Consider the following 24,872-nt stretch of genomic DNA (forward strand, 5'->3'; position numbering starts at 1 on the left):
CGTTCCACCCTTCGAATAAGGGGTTTGTAGTGCTCCCTAGTTCTAGCGGGCGACGCTTGCTTTAATAGAGAAGTTTAGTTTGCTTCTCTATTATCTTTATAATAATATTATAGAGCGCCTCTAGCGTAGAGGGCGTAGGAGGCTTACTTATGTTGACTAGTCGCCGCCTGATTTCTTCGTTAATAGGATTAGGGGCGTTTTCGGATTCCGAAGATTCTGCTAATTCGTAATGCTCGTTTTCGCTAGCGCTAGAGCTTATTCGATTGTTGTAAAATAGTTAAAATAGCTGAAATAGAATGCTGTATAAAGTTGAAATGGAATGCTATATAAATGTGTTTTTAGTGTCTTTAGTTTGTTTGGTTTGTTGTAATGTTGCTGTGCGAGAGAGTAGTGTGTTAGGCGGTTTCTCCTAGTGTTACCCCTAGGGTAGCATTAGGATTTAGCCTCCTAGGGGTCGCCTAACTACCTCTAGGAGCTTAGTTTAGTAGATTTTAGACAAAAGCCGCTCGGAGGGAGAGACTGCAATCTCTATTTATATCTAGATCCTAGAAACTAGCTCGTATCTCCTTTAGCTAGGCGGGGGGGCGGTAGCCTTCTTTTTCTAGTAGAAGGCTAAGTACTGTCTAAGCGAGGCTGCGAATCTAGGAACGCCCTACCCGATTAATAGGGGACTCCCCGGCTATCCGACCTGCAATCCGTATTTGCTATCAATTTGATAGTCTTAGCAAACTAAGTAAGGCCGATAGGTAATTAGTCTATCTCCTCCTTAGGCGGGGCTTATCTCGAGCAAGCGGTGCTAAATAGGTCTTCGACCCGGAGCCGAGTCCTTAGAAGCTAGCCATAGCTATAGACTAGGCCCTAAGCTATAATAGTCCTAAGGGTTTGTAGCTTTTCGGGGTTAAAGCGATGCCCTCGTTAAGAGGTTTCTCTACTTATCGTAATAGCCCCTTAAGATACTTCGGTATCGTCCGTATCGTAGGCTCTTATCGTGCCCTCGCTTTAGTTATAGCTATTCGTGCCTAGAGACTACCTTCAACATACCCGAACCTGTTAGATATAAAGAGATAGCCCTACCTTCGGCTCTAATAAAGGACGGAAACCAAAACCACCACTACTACTAGCAGTAATAGTATAGGCTACCGAGGGTAACATAACCTATAGCAATATAGGCAGCTATGTTTAGCATAATAGGATAACAAGACGGTTGCTTAGGCTAATAACTAGAGCCCTGCAACATAGGCATTATAGAAGTGTGACATGAACAATGTGCTATACGAGGTTAGTGCTCTATCTACAATATAGAAGGAGGCCTCTTATATAGGCTCAAAACTCAGCCTAGGTGTATAGAGCCGGTTACTAGCCAATAGTAGACAAAGAGGACTAGGAGAATAAAGAGTCGGAGCTTATATAGCGGCGACTACCCGCCGACGACGACCTAATAGTAATAGAAGGAGACGACTCGGAAATGAGCTAGTCTACGGCATCGACGTTAAGCGGACGTACGAAGCGTAAAGACGCCGGCGAATACTCGCGAATAAACGACCTAGGCTATAAGCTACGGGCAAGGCGACAGCGAGCAAAGAGCACATCCGACGTTAATACCTATAATAAGTAACGATCCGGAATACCTAAATATTATATAGTATAATATAAGGAAGTTATACGGTACTATAGCGGAATTCCTATAAGATAAGAACGTACTATAGTACGATATTATCGCCTTCTAGGAACCGTAGCTTAATCTACTTACTAGAATAGTATATAACCCGCTAAAGGATCGGTACTATACGGTACTACCGGAGGTAAGGAAGCCGAAGATCTACTAGCTTATCTCCCGCCGAATCCCGAAGGAGAAGTTAGAGCTCTAGGATTACGGGAGGTATAACTCCTCGCTTACTATTCGCCTACAAGATAGCACTCCTATTACTATCTATAATATATACAACCCGCTACCGAAAGCGCCTTATAATAAAACCTTCTAAGGGCTCCTAGAAAAGAGTGCACTACCTATACTTATTCGCGCGCTAGAAGTAACTAAGGCGAATAACTAGATCGTAATCGGTGATTTTAATCTCTATTACGAGAAATAGGCCGACCGAGTAGTCGGCGGTAGACACGCCGCGTCGAATATAGTATAGTTTAAGATAGCCTCCCGGTTTAGACTAGAACTATACCTAGAACTAGGAACGATTATACGGCTACCGGACTCGATAGGGCAATAGGGAACTACTATCGACTTAGTATAGGGCACGGAGAGAATATAGGAGTAGATTATCGAATGTTAGACCTAGTCTCTACTCGATAAGCACTCCGACTACCTCCTAATCGCTATACTAGTTAAGTGTGCTATCCTAAGGGCGCCCTAGATAGAGAAACGATACTACCGCAAGATAGACGAAGCGAAGTATATCGAAAGACTTAAGAAACTCCTACTAAGCCTATACCGGGTCCGACACTTAAGAGACCTTAACGATCTTACGGTATTAATCGCCTAAGCTATTAATTAGGCACTTGCCGAAACGATACTACTGCTTCGACTTAGCCCGAGGTCTCGACCTAGGTTTAGCGAAGAATGTTAAGAGACAATAGCTAACGTAAAGAGAGCTAAACGGCAATAGCTCGCCTCGGGAGTAGTAGAAGACCTAATAGCCTACTAGTAAGCAAAGCGGGCTAGGTATAAGGCGATCTTACTCCTATCTCTACGGCAGACCTTTAGATAAAGAATTGGCAGACGTGATAGTAGAGTCTTAGGGTTACTTAGGGCATAATAACCGAGCTTCCGAACAACTAATCAAACACTATATACCCTAATTCTTCTCCTAAAGGTCTGCTAGCTTACCGCTTAGAATTAGTGCGGCTATAGAGGCTAGCATATCGATTATAATGCAATATAACATTTACGACAATGCAACACCCGGAGATTGTAGCGCCGCTAATTGCGAGTATAGCGATCTAAAAATCATATTAGTGCGACATATATACGACATTTAGCACCAAATCTCGCGACGCTACTTTATATAGCTATCCGCCTACTAATACATACTAAAACACAACATTAGAAAATGATGATTGCGACACTTAGCGGAGCATCGGATAGCACTTAAGATCGATATTAAGTAAGGAAATAGGTGTCTGTAACTTCTCGTTATTAAGGTACTATCGCTATCGCGACGGGTACTAAATCGCACCTCGTAATATATAATATCTAATGCCTAGAGGTTCTAGGCCTGCTATTTTCAAACCATTTCCGTGCTTACAAGAACGCCGTAGGATGTTATAGTGCTAAGATATAATTAATGAGCGGAGGCAAGTTAAAGCTAGCTAGATCTGTAGTCGCAAGTTAGTATTTCTTTAAGCAAAAGCACCGATATATATACTATTATTATAGGGAACGATTGCTATAATAGTTGCGGTATATCCTACTATTTAGTCGACCTAATTGAGCTAAGACTCTGCTATCTCCTTTACTACCTCCTTCTCTAGGCCGTTAATAATCTTCTCGACCGCATTACTAACGGCATTGTCGAAGGCGGTAGCATCGCTAGACTTACGGAATAAAGAAGTCGTATTGACTTGCTCGTTACCTAAGCGGTCTAGCGGAACGATCTAGACACGGACGAGACTAGTTATAAGAGTGTATACCTAGTAGATAAGAGACTTCTCGGTATCGGTCCGCGCTACTAGCTTAATATCGCGATCGCCGCTAAAGACAAGTTCTTAAACAATGCTAATCTAGATCTCCGTAACTTCTGTGTTCTTACCTAAGTCCTTTAGGAAGCGCTTTATAGCGTTCTCGACAATGTCGTACTTAATGTGCTTAGCATATAGATAGGCCTTTACCTAGACGACTAGCTCCTAGATCTCTTCGTATATTAGAGGCTCGAGAGGCTTAGCCTTAACCTTAGGGCTACGATTGAAGCCGTCGTAGGTAACCTAGACGGGCTCGCTAGACTGCTCGACTAGGTAGATATAGGCAATGCGGTTATAGATTAAGTCGGTATCTATCTCTTAGATATTAGACGCTATTTCGATATCGGTATCGGTTGTCGTACTATGTCGTATTGTATTCGGAGGGCGTATAAAGACAATTAAGTAGAGGTAATATCGCAAGATCGATATAACTACGACGGGACGATTACTAGAAGAAGGGCGGTAACTATTAGTAGAAAGGCGGTAATTGCTAGTAGAAAGGCGGTAATAAATTAAGATTAATCTAGCTCGAATATGTGTCTTCCCGCTCGATAAGGGTCTATACGCTTATATGTACGACATTAACGCGACGCGCTTCGCGCTAATAAAATATAGGATCTACTTGTCTCTACCTCCGACCTTCTACCTACGGCCTTCTACTTCTATAATACTGCAACAATTCTCCGTATTGCTATACTATACTAACACTTTACTAATAACAACTTCGCTATCGTCGACCGCCGAGGCTAAGATAGCTAACAACTAGGAATTAAGCGGACTAAGCGAGCTCTTATCCGATATAGTTTAAGTCCCTTAGGGCGCGCAAGTCTATATCTATAGTATATAGCTAGGCAACTAGCAAGACATTGGTAATTAAGAAGAAGAGGAAGAGTAGGGTACTAATAATAAAGAAGAAGAAGGTAATAAGGAAGACTAGGAAGACGAGGAAGACGAGGGAGATAATAACACCGAACTTCTAAGTTAGGGTTAACATCCCGAGCTACCTTCTAATATTAGCGAAGACGCTCGTGTTCGTTAAGCTATCTTCCTATCCGATAGCTAACACGATCTGTAGACCTCTAAGGATATAATCCGCAACCGGCCGACTCGATCTAACTAGCGCCTAACTAATAGGCCTTAGTGTTAGATCCTCGAGCTAGTCCCTCGCAAGTCCGAGCGGCAGTAAGGTAAGGTCGTCAATTATGCGCCCTAAGAAGATAATAATAAGACCGACGATAAGGATACTAGCGAGGAGGAAGAAGAACTTAGCGAGAGTAAGCTATAGCGCGAGTTGCGGTCTAATACGCTAGATAAGCACGATCGCACTAGGTAGATGCTAGAGCCTAGTAGTATCGAGGATATCGAGCAAGAAGAAGCCGACGAAGAAGGCCTAGTAGCTAGTATGTCTCCTAAGTAGAAGTACAAGGCTATTATATAGCAACTAAGATCCTTTACTATACTATTCGAGAAATTACTAGTAATGTAGGCGGGTACTCCTAGTACTGCTACATACCGCAAGAATATAGAAACTATTTAGCGCGTATTCCCTAACGAAGGTCTAGTTAGCTCTATAGTCTTGCGTAATAAGCTGAAGGGCCTTATTAGTAAGGACTTCTTCGATTCGTATAAGAGCGAGGAGGGCTTGTAGCCGCGCAATCTCTAGGATATAGCTTAAACAATCAAGACTCGTACGCTAACGTAGTTCAATCTACTAGATTCTAGCCTGCTACCTAATACTCGTAGAGAGTATAAGCAGTATACTATGTCGTTCGAAGATAAGCGTAGTATTGTCTAGAAGCGTGCTTGTACTATTATATACATCGTCGTGCATTCTATAGCAGCTAAGCGTTCGTCCTTCTTAACTAAGGCTCTTAGGCTATACCTAGTATATAGCGGTAGAGCGCCTATATATATTATCGACACCCTTAGTAATATAGGTATTACTAATAGGTACGACACTATCTAGAAACTTATTAAGAAGAACGCCAATTAGGCCCGTTAATAGGTAAAGGTAATCGCTCTGCTTCCTACCTCGTAGATCGTATTCGATAACTTTAATCGATAAGAGAAGAAGCGGGACTAGGTTGTTAGGGATACTAATAAGCAGATAGCAATAACAACCTCGTTTATTAGCACCTATAACGATATACCTAACGATAGCTTAATATAGGACATACTCGACCGTACTATACCTATACTAATCGACAACATTATCGAAAACTGTAATAAGGACGGTAATACGGCTAAGGCTATCGCGATCTTCTAGATTTATAAGGCTATCGAGTCTGTTATTAGTAATAGACCGTCTAAGAATATTAAGGCAGCAGGCCTAGAAGTACCCTCGTTCCCTAATATCGAGTCGTCCTTTAGGCCTATACCGGATAAGGTCTACTCGTAGCTAGTCTCTTTCAACGACGAGATCTCTACCTAGGGCTCTAAGCTCGTATATAATAATATCTTCCTAGATAACATAGGTATCCCTCGCGACTCGCTAGTATAGTTAAAGCGACTAATTATCTACGTTGGCGACTAGTTAACTATCGAGCGTACCTTAGCTATTCTGTTTAAGTACGTTAAGAATTCGGAGCTATACGAATAGCGCAAGTTTATATTGCTATCTCCTATATAGTTCTATATCTTTATAAATACCTATATAACCGTCTTCCGCACCTACTAGACCTATAATAAGGCAGGCGAGAGACTCCTATTCTCTGCTTCAATCTAGTTAGATATTAACTTCTAGGGCCTAAAGGAGGTCGATCTAAAGAACTTTAAGTTCTTCCGAGGCTAGAGTACTATAGATAAGTCTTTTAGGGCTCGAGTCTTTGCAATCGCTCGATAGTTACTCGAGAGCCGTAGCAAGATCGACTTTAATAAGGTAGACATAGAGAGAAACATTACTAAGGTTAATGTTATAAAGGAGGCCTTTAACGACCTGCCTACTATAGAATACCTAGGTCTTCTCGAGAAGGTATACTAGCTTGCCTTTAGCTTAGAGGCATAGGAAGGCGATTCAGCATCGGATCTAGATAATATAGACCCGGAAGCTAAGCTAGATAATGCCTTTACTAGTATATATCGTATGCTCTAGGAAATCTCGATCTTTAAGCGAGTGCGATATGCCGTCCGTATATAGGATATCGGCTACCTCCGCTAGGTCGTCGGTCTATTAATTCCTTCCTTCTTCGGAGCAGGACAATCTAATTACGGTCGGCTTATAATCTACCTATATTAGTTGCTAAATAAAGGCGGATCTCCGGAGGTATAGAAGGCCGTACTATCGACTAGATACGTTAATCCTTCTAGTAAGAAGGGTAAGGCAGTTGCTTCTAATAAACAGCTTAAGTTATACAATTACGAGTACTTAGAGGACATTAAGCAGTTTAGCAATTCGACCTACGACCTTACTACAACATTTAAGAAGGTCGCTAGCAACCGTAAAGCGACTCGAGTCTTAAAGAATATGTTTAAGGAGAATTCTAGTATTTAGCGTACTAGCTACCGTACTAAGAAGGATAGTAGCTCGGATGTCTTTAATCGCGTAGACAAGATTTGTGTTAATAGCTTTGCAAAGTAGCAGACTAGTACTAAGTTTCCGCTCTCCGACGATATTTAGCTCCTTAGATTAGATATTATCTAGTCTAAGATCGACAACTTCAATAAGGCTAACTAGCGCTATAGTCGTAGCTTCGCTACCGTTATCGAGCAGTTAGTAGCTTAGGAAGAGGTCGACGGAGACTACGGCCCTATCGAGGATATAGTACTAGATCTAGAGGCCGATACTAAGTAGGACGACCTTGCTAGCGCACAACGCCTATTCTATAAGATCGACGACTAAGCAATCGGTAGCGGTGTTAGTAGTAGATCTAGAGGCGGTCGCGGTTATACTACTACTACGTCTATACTTAGTAGTAGTAAAGTATAAAGCATTAGTCTGTCGGTCGTTATATTTAGGTTGCAGAATCCTTACGAGAGCTAGTTAAGCTGCTTCTACGAGAGCTAGTTAAGCTATTTCTGCGAGAGCTAGCGTATACCTAGTTAAGCTGCTTCTACGAGTGCTAGCGTGTAACAAACTAGCTATAGCCTATACTAGAATTAGCGCTAGTGCTAGTGCTAGCGCTAGAATTAGTACTAGAATTGGCATTTAATAAGGTCCTTCCTTACTACCCTTCTATTATGTCCTTGTAAGCTCGCTAATTATGTCCTTATAAGCTCGCTAGGCAGGCTCTTCTATCGTGTCCTTATAAGCTCGCTAGGTAGGCTCTTCTATCGTGTCCTTGTAAGCTCGCTAGGTAGGCTCTTCTATCGTGTCCTTATAAGCTCGCTAGGCAGGCTCTTCTATTATGTCCTTATAAGCTCGCTAGGCATGTTTGCCCTCGTAGTCGAGTATATTGCCTTAGCTGTTAACGCGCCTCGTAGTCTGTCTTATACAATAGTTAATAGTCGATAGTTAATAGTTAATAGTCGTAAAAATCGCATATAGGAGCTAGTCGAGAAGCGTAAATTCGAGGAAGCGACAAGGATACCGAGTCCCGCTAAGACCCCGGATTTAGTATAGTAGAGCGCTTAATTAGTAGGATTAACCGTTATAGCTGCTTCCTTCCGCGCATTTACAATACGACTTTTACGACTTTTACGATAGCATTACTAGTATAGCGAGATACGTCGATTTAGCGCGTTTCTAGCAAATAGCGCTAACAAAAGTGTCTAATACGATAACGACGGCCGCCTTAGGCACTAAGAACCGCCTCCGAAACCCGAGAAGTTACTAACACTAGCGAGAAGTTACTAGCGAGAAGTTACTAGCGAGAAGTTACTAGCGAGAAGTTACTAGCGAGAAGTTACTAGCGAGAAGTTACTAGCGAGAAGTTACTAACACTAGCGAGAAGTTACTAACACTAGCGAGAAGTTACTAGCGAGACTAGCGAGACTAGCGAGACTAGCGAGACTAGCGAGACTAGCGAGACTAGCGAGACTAGCGAGACTAGCACTATACTTATTGCACCGTATGCTCTTATAGGCACTATAATATATACGGCAAGGATAGATACGTAGGGCGATAACATACATCGAGCGTAAGCACTCTTCGAGAAGCTACGATAGCCCTCTTACGTTAACGCCCTCTATTGCTTAGACTCTCCTAGAACGATTATTCCGATAACTAGTTACTATACGAGGCAGAGAAGAACGAGTAGTAGCGTCCGGGGATCTAATTAACTAGCGGCACTAAGCGGCTATAGAAGTATACACTCCGAAGCATACTAGAATTATATATAGCCTATATACTACGCGTAATACGTAACAATCAACGTATTCCATTACCAACTATAGCACGTATAACCGAAGACAAGGTATATAGGACGGGACTTATTAAGCGAAACACAATAGCGATTGCTAAAGCGACATATATTAGTTCCTAGACAACAATAGCATATAACCGCGCCCTTAGTGTTAGAGACACTATAAGAAAAGGGTTATCGAGCGCGTTGCAGTCGTATAGCAATATTAATGCGCTTACTAGAAGAGGAGGCGCACTATAGTCGGATAATAGTCTTAATACGCTCGGTTCGGATCGGTGCGCACTATAGTCGAATAGCAGTCTTAATGCGCAAAGGGCTGTAGTCGTATAGTAGTGCTATAGTCGTATAGCAGTAAAGACTAAGACTAAGACTAAGCGCCTTCGGGCTTAAGTATACTAGAGGCCCTTATATACTAAGGTTATTATAACTAATAGTCCTAACGAAGGCGTTACGCCGACTTAACTAGATACGTTCTCGAGAGCTATTATCCTATAAAGAATCCGAACGTAGGAAGCCTATAGCCGCTACTTAAGGTATACCTTACTAAAGAGTTTTTACCGAGTTAGGCCTAGCCGCTACTTAAGGTGTACCTTACTAAAGAGTTTTTACCGAGTTAGGCCTATAGCAATGCTACGAACCTATTAACCTACTTAGTCTATTAACCTACTTAGTAGGAGAGTCGCTATCGAGCCGCTACTTAAGGTATACCTTACTAAAGAGTTTTTACCGAGTTAGACCGTTAGCCGCATTATAGGTATACCTTACTAAAGAGTTTTTACCTCCGCTAATCTATCTAAGACCTCTATAGTTTGCACTAAGACTGCGATGTTCTAATAACAACTATACTCTTTCGGTTAAATGCGCAGTCGGCGCCCGCTAAAGCTATAGAAAACAACCTACTCGCTAGGAGAGTCGCCTTCGTAACGTCTTGCTCGGCAAAGCCTATCGGAGACCTTAAAAGAAGGACTAAACAAACTACCTGCCGAGGAACCTTAACTATTAGATAAGCGGCTCTATCGGTAGCAAGCCGCAGAACTAGTAAGGAATAGTGTTAATCGCTATAGAGCTACCTATATGCGATAAAGAGGTATCGACACTATTACATACGCCGATAGCTAGTATATTGCTAGGGGTGTTAGTATATTAGTATGTATATATATAGAAGAAGAAGAAGACGAAGAAGAAGAAAGCGGAGGTCGATATACGCCGCGTAGGTAAGGTTTGCCTCTACTAATAGCAATGCGCTATTGTAACAATAGTAAGGCAATAATAACGGCTATTACCGCAAGGGCGAGGAACTATACTATAGTGCCTAAGGCTACGACAAGTCGGCCTCCTTAGGCGCGGCAACAGCTAAGGCAATGTGCTCGAAAGCAAGCCCGCTTAGTAAGCTTATAAGGACATAATAGAAGGGTAGTAAAGAGCCTGCTTAGCGAGCTTATAAGGATATAATAGAAGACAGCAATAGAACAAACAAACTCGCATAGGCATCGATTCTAAGAATCCTTCTATATCCTTAATCTAGCTATTATCCCGGACCCTTCAACCCCTACCTAGTAGGTACTGCGATAGAATATTATCGCTAAAGGCACTCCTACGGCTACTAGCCCTACTATAGCTTCTCTTAGAGGCTCCCTCGCCGAACACTCCCTCTACTACCCGAGGGACGCGGATGTTGCGACTACTACGGGTATAGTATGCTTATATAAGCAACTGCTAGGCTTCCTCTCCGGTAATGTCGACCTAGTTATCTTTAGACGATAAAGACGATAAAGAGCTATTATCGACTTAAAGAGATGCTCCGGTACGAGGCCTCTTCGTAATACTACCGCTACCGCGCTTAGTACGCTTTACCGCCGTCGAAGGACTAGCAATAGGTATACTTAGTCTAGCTTAAGGATTAATAGTAGCAGCTGCTACACCCTAGGCAGCGTTAGCCTAGATCTGCTAGTTAATTATAGCTACCTAGCGGATAGTATTAGCCTAGGCGGACTAGTGTAGGCCTTGTCGTATACTAAGAAGCTCTGCCTCTCGCTCCTCTAGTATTAATTGCTATATAGTCTAGCCTTATGCTTGCGGATTCTCGGCAGCTTCCTTTGCCGCCTTAGCCTCCTCCTTCTTCTTTGCCTTAGCGACCTTTGTAGCCTCCTAGTCGGCATACACCTGCTTAGCTATACTATTTAGGGCAGTATACAACTCCGGTAGAGCTATATCCTTATACTGCTAATCCTTTATTTCCTGTGCGGTATTCAATACCTTCTCTAAGTTAATATCTACCTACGACTTATACTCGCGAGCTAACTTAAAGATATTAGCTACCGCCTATATAAGACGATCCTTTATAAAGTAACTGCCTAGAATACGGAAGCGTCGGCTAGTTAACGGAAATATACCGTCGGCCTTCTCCGAGCACTACTTCCTAATATATAGTAGTATACAAGCTAGTCGAGATCCTACGCCTAGTAGTATAATAGGTTTAATACGTCGAAGCGGCTTCGGTAGTAGAGGTAGGTCCTTTATTAGCTTAGGGTTGTGCTAGTTACAATAGTCTACTAGATCGGCTATGCCCTTTAGATATAGAAAGATCGCTATATACTCGCTATGCTCCTTATTTATAACGGTACGGAAGCAACGATTCGGGTTAACGATATAGCTATTAAATGCATTTATAAAGACCCTAGGGACTAAGGCTCGGGCTTTTAGCTTAGTCTTGTTCTAGAATTCGGACTTCTTCTTCTTACCTCTACTATCGCTAGCATTAGACGCCGCATTACTACGGACATTATCCTAATTACTAATGCTACTAATATCCTCGCCGGGGATCTCGACCTGCCGAAGCCTACTCGTACTAGCACCTCCGCTACGACTACGACTACGACTACGACTACGACCGCTACGACTACGACCGCTACGACTACGGCTACGGCTAGTAGTTAGAGTTAGTGCGGCAATGGCCGTAGAACCCTCTAGCATCTTCTTAATCTAATCGCTGCTATAGTATAGAACGAGGAAGAAGGCACGAGGTCTATAGAAATATAGCTTAGTTAGGAAGCCTTCTAAAAACAGCTTCGTTAGGTCTCGATAGATACGACTAAGGCGCTATATTATATCGCCTGTATCTCTAGTAATAGGCAGCTTTACCTAGATAACATCGCTAATATTAGGAACATTAAGCCTAATACTAAAGGCTATTGTTGCGCTAATATAGCGGATCTCGGAGTTAGGCTTATAGTATTCTATATATCGAGAGTCTTAATCGAAGGTTAGAACTGTCGCGGTATATACTATAATCGTACGGGTTACATCGATACTACTATTAGCGCGAGTGTATATATACCGCTTTACTAGATCTAGATAATCCTTCGTAAGCTATATAAGCTAGCTACGTACTACCGAGACGAAATTGGCGTAGTACTTACGACTATCGATAAAGACGAGGACTTTGCGTATCTTCTATAGTATAGCTTCGCCCTTCGTTAAGACACGTTCTCCTTCTAGTATATTATACGAGACAGTATAGTCGATAATGTAGTATAGGTAGTTATACGTTGCTAATAGGTCCTTAGGGATATACTTAACGATATATGTAACCTCCGGACGATCGATGCTACTACGAATAATGCGGGACTAGAAGTAGCTATTACCGATAGTACGTATACTAGAGTATTAAAGGACATACTCGGTTGTTGCCTCGGACATTGTAGCGGATGCGTATAGAACAAGGGTATCGATACGTAGGTGCTCGCGAATCTAGTAGACTTGCGAATACTCTAGTCGGAAGTTAGCCTCTTCGCCCTATTTATAGATAAGATAGCATTTATTAAATACCTCGAGGCCGATACGATTACGGACTACAGGATCGCGTAGAAGCTCCTTAAATTGCGGCATAGCGGCCTATTCTAGACTAAGCAAGATATACTAGATCTTACTATTCTTAATATTATCGTAGATTGCTAGATCTAGACGCTTAGTCTCGGCAGTAATATAGTATAAATAGACTAGTCCCTCGCCTCGACCGATACGCTCGATAGCTGCCGCCTACTTAGCACTAAGACGATTAAGTAGGACGACTTGAATAGTAACTATACCTATTAACAGCGTAAAGCCCTAGAAAACTAAGCTCTTACCCTCGCCGGTACGAGCGATTATTAATATATCGGCTTGTCCGTAGATAAGCGTATATAGGACTTCGATCTAAGCTTCTATTAGCGTATATTCCTTGCCTAGGTATAGCATGTCTAGGATCTTAGTTAAGCTAGCGATAATAATATCGCGCTATATAGGAATAGCCTCTAGATACTAGCCTGCTTCCTATACTGTCTCCTAAATGCGGGCAAGCGACTCAGTCTTAATGTTCTAGTATCTCTTCTAGAAATAGGCAAGGTATCTGTCGCGCCGATTAGGTAGCGGCAATAGAACCTTTAGACCGAAGTCTAGACGCTCGCGATTGATTGCTAAGCGACCTAGAAGCGGCACATACTACGCTAGTCGACTCGTATTAGCTGCTACCGCCTTGTTAGCCGCTATCTTGCCCTCCTTCTCTTGCTTCCGCAGCTTACGGCGCCCCTTATCTCCGCCTATACTTGTAAGAGACTAGCGGTAACGATATAAGTGCTAGTTTGTAGAAGCGCTAGTTTATAGGAGTAATATCGTCGATAGATGTCGCTCGAGTTGTATAGTAGATTTAGATATCGTAAGTTAGTTTAGAGGGTTAGATCGAGAGATAAACGTATTCTAAAGAAGACGCGAAGTGGACCCTTTAACTGCGATGCGCGCGTGTAGGTCCGTACTTATATTTAGGTTGCTTAGAAGTAAAGTAAAAGCGGGAGACAAAGCTAGATATATAGTATAGTTCTTTAACAACTATACAAGATATAGCAACGCGAACACTTAGAGGTTGTAGAGGGCATTAGAAAGGGCTAGAAACATAGTTGTCCGAACATTCGATAGCGTTTATCGTCGTTTGTATAGCAGGGTAGGGGTAGACTCTATAGCTAGCCTATACGTGCACCTTAAAAAGACTAGCTATAATATTGTTAATTTTCGCATTTTCTATATTATAATTGCGCGATGTACAAGTTTAGCCATTTATCTAGGTCCCGTACGATATATATGCTATACAAAAGTGCGCTAGATTACGACCTATAGAGCCTCTAAATTCTATGTTCGTTATATAGGCTCTATAGAGCTACCCGCTCTTAGCGGTTTGCCGTTAGGCGCTTCGCTAGAATGAGATCTCGAGTGCCGCTAAACCTAATCTAGTATAGTATAAATATAGAAGGCACGTAAGATCATTCTAGTATACGAAGCGCCTAAGGGGAGGTAGTCTTACTCTCGAATAGGACAGAATATAGAGAAAGGGTTTTATAAGTCCGAATAATAAAGGACCTTTAGGTACTTCGCCGGTAGACGAAGAATAAGGACATATAGACGCCTACCTTTATACTAACACTTGTAGACGGATTAGGGAAGGAATATAAGTTAGCGGACGATAAGGCCGACCTACTATAATCTGTCTTCTTCCTAGAATCCCTACCGGCGGACGAAACCGACATCGACAATGCTAAATATAGACTACCGGTAGTTATACCGCCGATTATAGAGTATAAAGTAAAGGAGGCTATCCGAAGCACTAGCCTAGACAAAGTACTAGGCCTAGACGATATCCCGAATAGGGTAATAAGGATCGCGATAGACCTACTAGCGCTAATACTCGCTATAACGTACAATCTAGCCCTCGACCTATAGTACTACCTAGCCTCTTTTAAGGAATTAATAACGATAGTACTTCGAAAGCTAGGGAAATCTATATACCGCGAACCTAAATCGTACCGACTAATCGCGCTACTTAATACGATCGGTAAGATAATAGATATAGTCCTTACTAGGCGAATATCGTACGTAGTAGAATACTACGGCCTTCTACTAGATACCTACTACGGAGGGAGAAAAGCGAGTTCTATAGAGCACGCCCTCTACCTAGTAATAGAAACGATCTACGCTAGTTAGAACTAGAATAAGATCGTTAGCGCCCTCTTTCTCGACGTCTCTAGGGCCTTCGATAATATAAGCTATCGGCGGCTACTATACAACCTTTAAAAGCGGCGTCTACCGGCAGAGATAGTAGGGTAGCTCCGAAGCTACCTAGTCGATAGAAAAACGACCCTCCGGATAGCTAAAGGGAGCTCTAAGTAGTATAGCGTAGGAACGGGAATACCGTAAGGATCCCTACTATCTCCGATACTATACCTATTCTATAACGCAGACCTAGTCGACATTAAAGGAGCGGACCTAAATACCGGGTATATCGACGACGTCTTAATAGTAGTCTCTAGGTACTTAGCAGCCGGCAACTGCGAGAGACTAGTAGAGATTTATACGAAAGCTAAATAATAGGCGACGAAACACGCTTCGGTCTTCGCCTTAAAGAAGTACGAGATTATTTACTTCTATCTACCGGACTAGAGGCGATTAGCGGCCTTTAAGAGAATAGTAGAAGAAGAACAATACCCCCCCCTTTAGCTTACGCTAGTCTCGGGAGAGCAATATACTGTCTAGGCAAGCCGATATACTAGATACCTCGGGGTATAGCTCGATAGCGAGCTTAGAGGTCTATAATACCTTAAGAAAACGCTAGGAGCGGCTACCGCTACGGTAGGAGCCCTAGGATTAATCGCCGGCTCGATATAAGGGATTACACTCGAGCAGATAAGGACGCTCTACCGTATCGTCGTCTAGCCGAAGATACTATATACCGCATTAGTCTAGTTCCTAGTAGCGCTAGTATATAGCGAGAAGACGGTTTAAGCAAAGATAATAGCGAAGATTAACTCTTTATAGAAAAGGGCACTTTGCCTTATTACTAGAGTACTATAGACGATAGCGAGGGAGATCCTCGAAGTAGAAGCGGGAGTTAAGCCGATAATAACTATACTCGTAAGGAGGGTTAGCGACACGCTCGTTAGAATATACGCCTCTCTAATATAGCAAAAGATAAGGGAGGTATAGGACGAGATACCGATAAGGGTACAATACGAGAGCCCTCTACGAAGATACCGAGATATAGCTAATAGACAGCTCGGCTAATTTAGCTACGGAGTATCTAATATAGAACTAATACGGCCGGTAATCGTAGCACTATAGTAGGAGCCCCTAGCAGTATATATTGCCGCCGACAAAGACGCTACGGTTAAAGTATACGATAATATAGTTAAGGAAAGAGAGCTAGGCCGGCTTATTTTCTATACCGACGGGAGCGCGATCGACGGCTATATTAGTATAGCGGCAGCGCTCCCCTCCTATAAGTAGACCGCTAGCCGCTATATAGGACCGTTTACCGAAAGTAACGTCTACGTCGCCGAGCTCTACGGGATAAGGATAGCGCTATAGAAAGCCCTCGAGCTTAGTAGCCGCCCTTAGAGTCTATAGAGCCCGGTATCGAAGATAGTTGTTTTCGGTAACTCTTAAGGAGCACTACTGTCTTATAGGCGACCTCTAGGCTAGTCTAGCTAGTAGATACTCTAAGATATAGTATAGCTAGTCGAGAACCTTAATCGCCGGTTTATTCCTATTAAGCTACGGTAGATAGTAGGACATCTAGGGGTGCCCGGCAACGAATAGGTAGACCGACTTGCTAAATACGCTACCGGTTAGCGCCCGGCCGTCTTAGGAGGGCAGAAAGTTAGAGGCCCGCAGGCACAGCCTATTCGGGTGCGGTATATACTCCGCTTAGTATACCGACGACACTTTAAGTTCTATATAAAGGAAAGCTAGGCTATAGAGTACCTTTATAGCAATACTAGAAGAAGGTACAAAGACATATACGAAACCGACGCCCTAGAGTATGTAAAACTACTCCGGAAACTATACGGCACTAAGACAATGTCTAAGGGCGTCTTATCGTTAATCTGCTAGATAAGAATAGGCCGCATCGGCTTAAACGCCTATCTAAAAATAATTCAGGTTAGGGCAGATAACGCCTATCGTTTATACGACGACAGCCCGGAGACACTTAAGCACGTCCTCTACAAATGCCTATTAATCTAGCTACTACGGAAGGAGATACTAGGGGAGGCGGTAATATACTTATTTATAACTCTACTCTTCGAATTTCTTATAACACCGAAGCTAGCAATTCAGGCCGTATACTTTATATACCGTATAGGGCTCCTCGCGCAATTTACCGGGGCTAAGATATAGTTTATTACACCTCCCGAGGAGGAGGAATAGCTATAAAACATAGCGTAGATTAATTATAAAGCCGCGGGCTAGGTAAGGTTAAAACATAGCAGAAACGACATAGAACTAGACAACTATACTACGAACCGCTCCCTTATTTACGACAACGATTGAGCCCTAAGACCTCTATACTATCCTAAAAACACTATAGGAGATAATACGCCGAAAGACGTTTCCGCTACTAGACAGATCTCCGCCTACTACTAAGAGGGCACGGACCTCGACGCCGGGAAGCTAGCAACATTGTATATAGACACTGTACTAAAAAGTTCTTAACGGATTCTATATCGCGTCGAGAAGTGCTATAGAACGGGCATCGTTTTGTAGGGGTTAGTATAGTAAACATACGAGTTTATCTATATCGGGAGGAGGCTAGGAAGGCTTAGCGGATAGGATATAAAAGGAGGCGGCAAGCCTACCTGTCTTAAGACCTTATACCCTATCTAGCACTACCGAACGACCGAGTAGACACTATTAAGAGCGCCCGCTAATATATCTATTCTACAATTAGCACTCCTCGAACTATAGCTACCGTAGTAGGCTAAGGGTATCTATATCTAAGGGCGATACTTCCTAACCGCCCTTATCTTTAAGCTAGAATCTACCTATAAAGACATCTAGCGGGCGTACTATAGGGAGAGCGCCGAGCACCTTACGGTAACGTCGGTTCTCGAGAGGTTCCTCGCGCGTATCTAGGAAGAGGCGGAGAGGAGGTATAGAAAGGAAAGTATCTATACACACCTACGTAACCTTAGCTTTACTATAGGAAAGTAGAAGGGATAGTATAAAGGAGACGAAGACCCGTTAGAATCTAACTAGATAACGACATTTAGGGACTTTATAAAAGCAAAAATAAAGAGACCGAATAGTAGTATGCTAATAGTAAGGATAGCCCTCTTTACGAGTGCTACTATAAACCTACTAGGTAGGCGGGAGGCGTACGATTAAGACGAATAGTACGTATAGGCCTACGCGATAGTATAGCTACTAGGCAAGCAAGGCTACTATTTAATAATCTACGACTATAACGCTAGTAACGGACCGATTAGACTAAAGCCGGCAGAGACCTTCCTATTATGTGTATAATAGGTATTCCTTAAGGCCCTAAAGGAGAAACGCAAAGTGCGCGCCGTATACTTCGGAGACGCATACGATAACGGTAAACTAGCATACAATATCTAGCGCAAGTCCGGGACTTTCTACGTAGGCAAGTGCCTAACGGATACGCTATTCTAGATACATAGGATGGCCTACGTAAAAGACACGCCCTAGGGAGACCTTAAGGACCCGAGATAGTTTAGCTTCTAGAAAATCGAAGGTATAGGCGGATACCTTCGAAAGACTAGGAAGTAATATAGACAATAGGCGAAAGGGTAGAGAGCGAGGGACTTAACGTTTATTTACTTACATAATCTTATTAGTTCTAGTTAGCTAGGCGTTACGGGCTAGTATAAAGGAGTGAAAAACAATAAAAACATAGTCTATATTTAGCGTTAGAATAGTATTCACTTTAGGAGCGGTAGAATTAATGCATAGTTAGTCCGCAGATAGTTAGAGCCTAGCATAGCGTCCGCAGTAGACAGCTAGCGGCCTAGAGCCGCACTCGGAGTAGCCGAGGAACGGGCTAAAAATGGAATTAATAATAAAAAAGTCGAATCTTCAAAGGGATAACGATCGAGGCAGCCGCATTCTTCGCTTGGCCTTCACATGCTCGAGTGGCTTTGCAGTATCTGAAAAGTGGCAAACATAAAATACACCTCAAGTTGTCGCAGAATAAACTATGTTCAGGCTTTGTTCGATACACATGACCTGGCGATGAGCTCACTCGGGGGATTCAAAATCAGTAGGCTACTCGCCAGGAATGATGGCCGTAAATACCCCCTCCCGAAACATAGTAAAGCAATGTCTATCGTTGGAAGACGTGCTATCCAAAGCTACCTCTCGAGGTAGCGTGAATCAAGGCATAGCGTGAATCAACCCAAATTTGCATTTCGACCACAGTCCAAAAGATAGCCTCAATCGCCTGCTTCCGTGACCAAGACTTGCCATCTTCGCTTCTGCTCGATATGTCTTCAAAAGCTCCGCTTAGTCTTCGGTTTGCTTCACTCTCATCGATAATTCTGTCCATCGGCTCCACTCCGCTCCACTGCACTTCTTCAAACTCTTTCTTCGGCAATCTCAAATGAAAGTCGTTGGTTACGCCCTCTTCGTTTATGCCGACTTTGAGCACCAGCGCCGGCATATAGAAAACAAGTCTCCGTAACCATAACGCCTCATCTTCCTTCAGATTCCCAAACCATTTTACCCACGCGCTACCTCCATCGTGGTGCGTCAGGACTTCACGCGATCCTGCTTTCTGAAAGATTCCAGCTGAGCCGTGATGTATGAGGAAGATAGCCGATTGGATTGAGAGTCGCTTCCACTCGAGAGAAATCTGAGCATGGACCTTGGTCAAGGGATGATCGTGAAGAGAACGCAGCTCAGATATGGAAGGTATTTTGGCAATGTCGACGTAGCCATGCGCGATAAAATAAGAGTAGATCTTGTTGCGGATCTCGCCAGGAAGATCGAGAAAGGAGGTCGGTCTCTGTGAGGCCACATCTGCTTCCGACATATCTTTTGACTAGTCACGATTCACTTGTCGAGACTGAGGGCCATCATTCGTAGAGCTACAACTGTCCAAGAGAAATACTGCTCTCGAAGCACATGCAGTCGGATCTAGGCGTGAGAATTAGGTATGAGGGGTTTCCTGCGTGCTGGAATGCTCATCGGATGTCGATAGTTTCCAGGAACTGTTTGCTCTTGAGCTGAGCAAGGAACTTGCGATCCGAGTATATTCATCAATGTTAATGAGTGTATGTTGATGTTGGGAAGGCTCTTAGATGCAGTGGACGGGAGCCTGTTGAGTTTTATGTTCAAGCTAGTCTAGTCTACATAGCGGCAAGCTCGGATGGAGGACGGGTAAGGCAGGAATAAGGCACCAACCGAGACTGCCAACATTGTCTCCAGACTACACCGCCTCCAAAACCATGTCGTCCTGTGTAGATGCCACGACTTGTATTAGTAGCATATTCTGAAGCCCTCTTCAAGCAAAGACGCCGAACTCTTCACAAACAGCCGCTTCGCATCCAACGAGAAGTATCAAATCGGACAGCTTAAAGGAAGTAGCGGAAGGAGTCCACCCCTACTCCAGCAAACCAGCGGGAATGAGATCATCCAGACACAGCTGATAAGTCCTCGGACCATCCTCCTCCTCCTCCTCATCCTCCTCATCCCACCCAATTCCCTCAATACCCCAGCAAACCAGCGGGAATGAGATCATCCAGACACAGCTGATAAGTCCTCGGACCATCCTCCTCCTCCTCCTCATCCTCGTCATCCCACCCAATTCCCTCAATACCCTGCCTTTCCATCTGCTCAAGTTGGCGATCTGTCTCTTCCTCAGCCTCAAACTCGGCTTGAACCATCGCCGTGATACTACCTTCCCCGTTATCGACGAGCTCCATGTAACGCTCGTGTGTCTTCGCGGCTGCACAGTTCTTAAGTTGCTCTAGGTGTGACAGAGCAACGCAGGCAATCCGCCGAGTATCGCCGGACATCAAACTTCGATTACAGCGAGAGCTGACGTCGTTTCCGCTTTCTGGTCCCCAATTGTCCACGAGCGTCCTTTGAGCCTTCGGTAGATACCTGAAATGTGGTTCTGCGGGCTCATCCTCTACTTCTTCACCAGTGGCGGGTTTGTCAGGGTTCCTGGATTGCTCCTCACAAGTGGTGGACAGTCCCTGAGCGTGGCTCCGCTTTCCAGCCCTCTGGTGGTGTGCACGCTTCCTGTTAGGGCGTCTAAGTTCTTTGAACATCCACAGCCTCTCGGCCGGACGTGCGTCCTTGTTGAGCAAGATGGTCGGTCTTTTGGCTTCGTACCGTGCTTCCCTGTAAGCTTTCTTGTCCCTTTCGGCCTGCATGGCCTCCTTTTCGGCCTGAATGAACTTCAGCGCTTCTGCTCTCGCAGCTTTCAGCGCCTCTTTGTTGGCGACATTTCGCGCATGAAGTGATTCCAAACTTTCTGGCAGGGCTGCTGGCTCAGACTCGGGGATGCCGCCTTTGACATGTATGATTTCTGAGAGGCAGACCTCGTAAGCCTCTTGGATTTTCTGAAAAACTTGCGTATGCTGCTCCCTAAGCTCCTCGTCTTGTGCTTTATCTGGATGCAGAAGGAGAGCCAGAGACCTGTAAGTGTCGCGAATTTCTGCTTTTGTGATGGAGCGGCTTCGGATGCCAAGGACTTCCCAGGCTGTTTCAGCGTTGTCAATCTGCTCATATAGAGCAGTCATTGCATCAGCCATATTTTCAATGCCGCTTCTGATTAGAGCCGCGGCTGCTTGGATTGTGTTAAGAGCTCGTTGATGGTTGTTTGGTGGTTGAGTTGGTTGCAGGCAGAAGCCGAAAGCTTCTGTTATCGTGCGACGAGAGTCTTCTCTTGGAGTTTGTAGTTGGTGACGTTGGATACTGAGTGGATGAAGAAGGCAAGGGAGAGGAGATGAGCTGTGAAAGATATACTTGCTTCAGTACCAAACTGAGGACATGCCTGAGGACATGCCTGAGGACACGCCTGAGGACACGCCAAGGCGACCACCAAAAGTCCTCACTACTCAGCACGTAATCCATGTGACACTCTCTCATTTGGTAGAATTAGGTTGTGCGTTGAACAGCATGCACATGATCGATGCTCTTGACAGGCTTCTTGATTAGTACTGGTGAACACACACCTGCTCACTGGGTTCGTGTGAGCAAGGAGCCACAGCGAGGCGTCGTAAAATGCAGCACATAACAAATTGGTGGTAATATGCTCAGCGATTACTGACCTGTCCGATGTCAATAGTAGTGTACGGCGCCTGGCGATGCTGTTCGTGACGACTTGAGGCCATGAAAGGAGATGTCTATTCTGACATGCAAAAGGGTCGGGATCCGGGGGTCGGGGTCCACACCACTATTGTTAGCAATTCTAGACAATGCTGTCTATATTATTTCTTCAACCAAACCATACCTCTATGTCGTCGAAAATAGCCAAACTTTAGTGGTATAGCTATAACTAAGGTATTGTTATTGTCTATTATCTCGCTCTTATTAACCGACCGAATACGCTATACCTACCCTTACTATATACGATAACAACCTAATTTAATACTGCCTCGACGATAGCTAGTCCTTCGAGGAGGTATCTAAGCTCTTGCTATCGGACGGCCGAGGGTCTCGTACGGCGATTTACGTACAAATAAAGAGATAGAAGGAGTTAGGTACTATCGTACTAAAGAAGGGTAGTCGACTACGTATAATTACGCTAACTATACGCGATTTAGTAATAGCAATAATGCTAGAACAGCCGTCGTTGTAGTATAAGGAAATATAGTATTACCTACTAAATAAGTACTCGGAATAGATTAGTTATAGCACTATCTAGCGGTTATTAGTAAGCGAGTAGTTTACCTACAAATTGCAGGCGCGTACTACTAAGTAACGAGATCTAGTCGTAAGAGCTATATTCGAGGCCTAAATACAGCGATTTAGTATAGACATATTTATCTATATAGACGAGAGTTATATAAGCAACCGAGTAGCCTATCGAAGGCGTAGATAGGCTCTAATTAGTATGCCGGCGCGCGATGTAAAGCACCTATACTATACTAAGCGCTTCTCGTTATTGCCAGCATATACGTCTCGTAGGTATCTCGAGGACCCTCTTATTAAACAGGGCAGTATAAAGATAGTAGACTTCCTACTATAGTTATAGGTATACGTACTGCCGAAGATAGGTCGGTATCTAGCGCCTTAGTCGGTATTATTAATAGACAACTGCGTAACCTATAGTCGCGAGTATATTACTACCCTTTATCGCGAGGCAGGTATACAAGTACTATTCCTACTGCCGTATTCGCCTAATTATATACCAATCGAGAAGAGCTTCTACTTACTAAAGCACTAGATGCGCCGTAACTGGAAGTTAATACTAAAGTATAGTAATAAAGAGTAGCAAGTTAAGTTTAAGGAGTTCTTAAAGGTTAGTTGCCGAGAATAGTCGAGAGGGGTCGACTATATTGCTATATTTAAGGACTATTATATACTAGAAACACTATACTAGGAGATACACACTATATAATATACCTCTATATAAGATATCTATACTAAATAAATCGTCGTAGTCGGCGCTATATAGCGATATAAAAATCTTATCGTTACGATTGTTATATAGTTAATAACTACTCGCCGTCGCTACTACTACTATATAGACTCTGCCGCTAAGCTATGTCTTTATATCCGTACGGAAAGCCGGCAAGCTCCGAGCTTAGTTTAGCGTTCTACCCGATTCGGTTATACTATTTAGCGCATTCCCTTATACTAACTACTATTAATTAATTTTTTTCCTATCGTAGAAACTAGCTTATTTAGTATATTTTAAAAAAAGAATAACGTTAATCGGATATATAGTTGTTATATTATAAATCCGACTATAGAATTTCCTCGAATTCGTAAAGTCGCTCGACCCTCGAGCTATTACTAAAGGTGCAGCTATCTAGTCTATAAGCCGGCTTCTAGTATGCAAACCTATTACTTAGCAACTATAATAGCTAATTACTCGCTCTTTTTTTTTATAATATACGGACGAGGCTAATTCGAAATATACTGTATATAATTATATAGAGAGAATAGTTCTTTGCAATGTTCTTAGTATATAAAGCTAAAGAGGTTTTGCCGTAGGTATAACCGAGAATTTCGCCGACCCTACGAAGCGGGTCCGAGCGACTTCCGACATTAGTCTATAGTATTACTAATATCGATAGTATAGTCGGAATGCACTACTTTTAAAGGATACTAGTTAATTTATATATCCTATATAGATCTATACTATTTAATTATGCTTCTTATATATAACCCGAATTTTTCTAACAGTTGTAGTTAAATATAGACTAAGCTAAATTGTTAAAGCTAGCTTAACTGCTATATAGCCTATAACTCCTTATCTATCGAGTCGTTAGTCGTAGCATTAGCACTATTATTCTCCTTCGCCGCTTTATTGTCTTCTAATAATATATTGCTATACTCTATAGCATTTACGAATACCTTTATCTCTTCCCTTATCTTCTTCCGTAGTCTAAATAGTAGTACGTCAACCGCTAGGTCTGTATCCTAGTCCTTCTTTATTATTTGTAGTGTCTAGAAGCCCTCCTTAAGGTGCGGCTTAGCTCTAGCAATAGCTACCTTCATTTCCGGATGCCTTTTCGCAAGCTAGTCGCAGTATAGTAGCGTATACTTTAACCTATTTAGAATAGCGGCTTTGCTTTCGATTATCGGTAAAGAGCGTAGATTTGGCGGCAGAGGTAGATTAAGCTAAGCTAGTTAAGGCATTATCTAAGGGAACGAGAAGCTAGGCGGTACGGCGTACGGATTGAATAGTAGCATTAGACTATACTATAGCATTATCGGAGGTGCCTCTTAACTCGACTATTGCTTCTTCTTACTACGCAATCTGTCGGTATAGTTCTTAATAACAGTGCTAACAAGAGAGCCTAGTATATTATCGATTGTAGTAGTGCCTACGGTAATAGACTCGCGCTATTCCTCGAGGTATAAAGCTATAATAAAATAATA

General features: G+C 43.1%; 2 protein-coding genes across 2 annotated transcripts; both read right to left on the reverse strand.

Moving 5' to 3' along the window:
• Positions 1 to 18,977: 18,977 nt before the first annotated feature.
• Positions 18,978 to 20,091, reverse strand: MYCFIDRAFT_212699 (uncharacterized protein). The gene has a single exon (XM_007933987.1). It carries the CDS (start codon positions 19,840 to 19,842, stop codon positions 19,153 to 19,155), a length of 690 nt encoding a protein of 229 aa, XP_007932178.1. The 5' UTR covers positions 19,843 to 20,091; the 3' UTR covers positions 18,978 to 19,152.
• A 424-nt stretch (positions 20,092 to 20,515) lies between these two features.
• MYCFIDRAFT_85131 (uncharacterized protein) lies at positions 20,516 to 21,571 on the reverse strand (the record flags this gene model as incomplete). Its single annotated transcript, XM_007933988.1, has 1 exon — positions 20,516 to 21,571. The coding sequence occupies one exon, from the start codon at positions 21,569 to 21,571 to the stop codon at positions 20,516 to 20,518; it is 1,056 nt and encodes a 351-aa protein (XP_007932179.1).
• Between the last annotated feature and the right edge of the window lie 3,301 nt (positions 21,572 to 24,872).

This window comes from Pseudocercospora fijiensis (assembly GCF_000340215.1).
Source record: "Pseudocercospora fijiensis CIRAD86 unplaced genomic scaffold MYCFIscaffold_12, whole genome shotgun sequence".
In the NCBI taxonomy this organism is placed as follows: Eukaryota; Fungi; Ascomycota; class Dothideomycetes; order Mycosphaerellales; family Mycosphaerellaceae; genus Pseudocercospora; species Pseudocercospora fijiensis.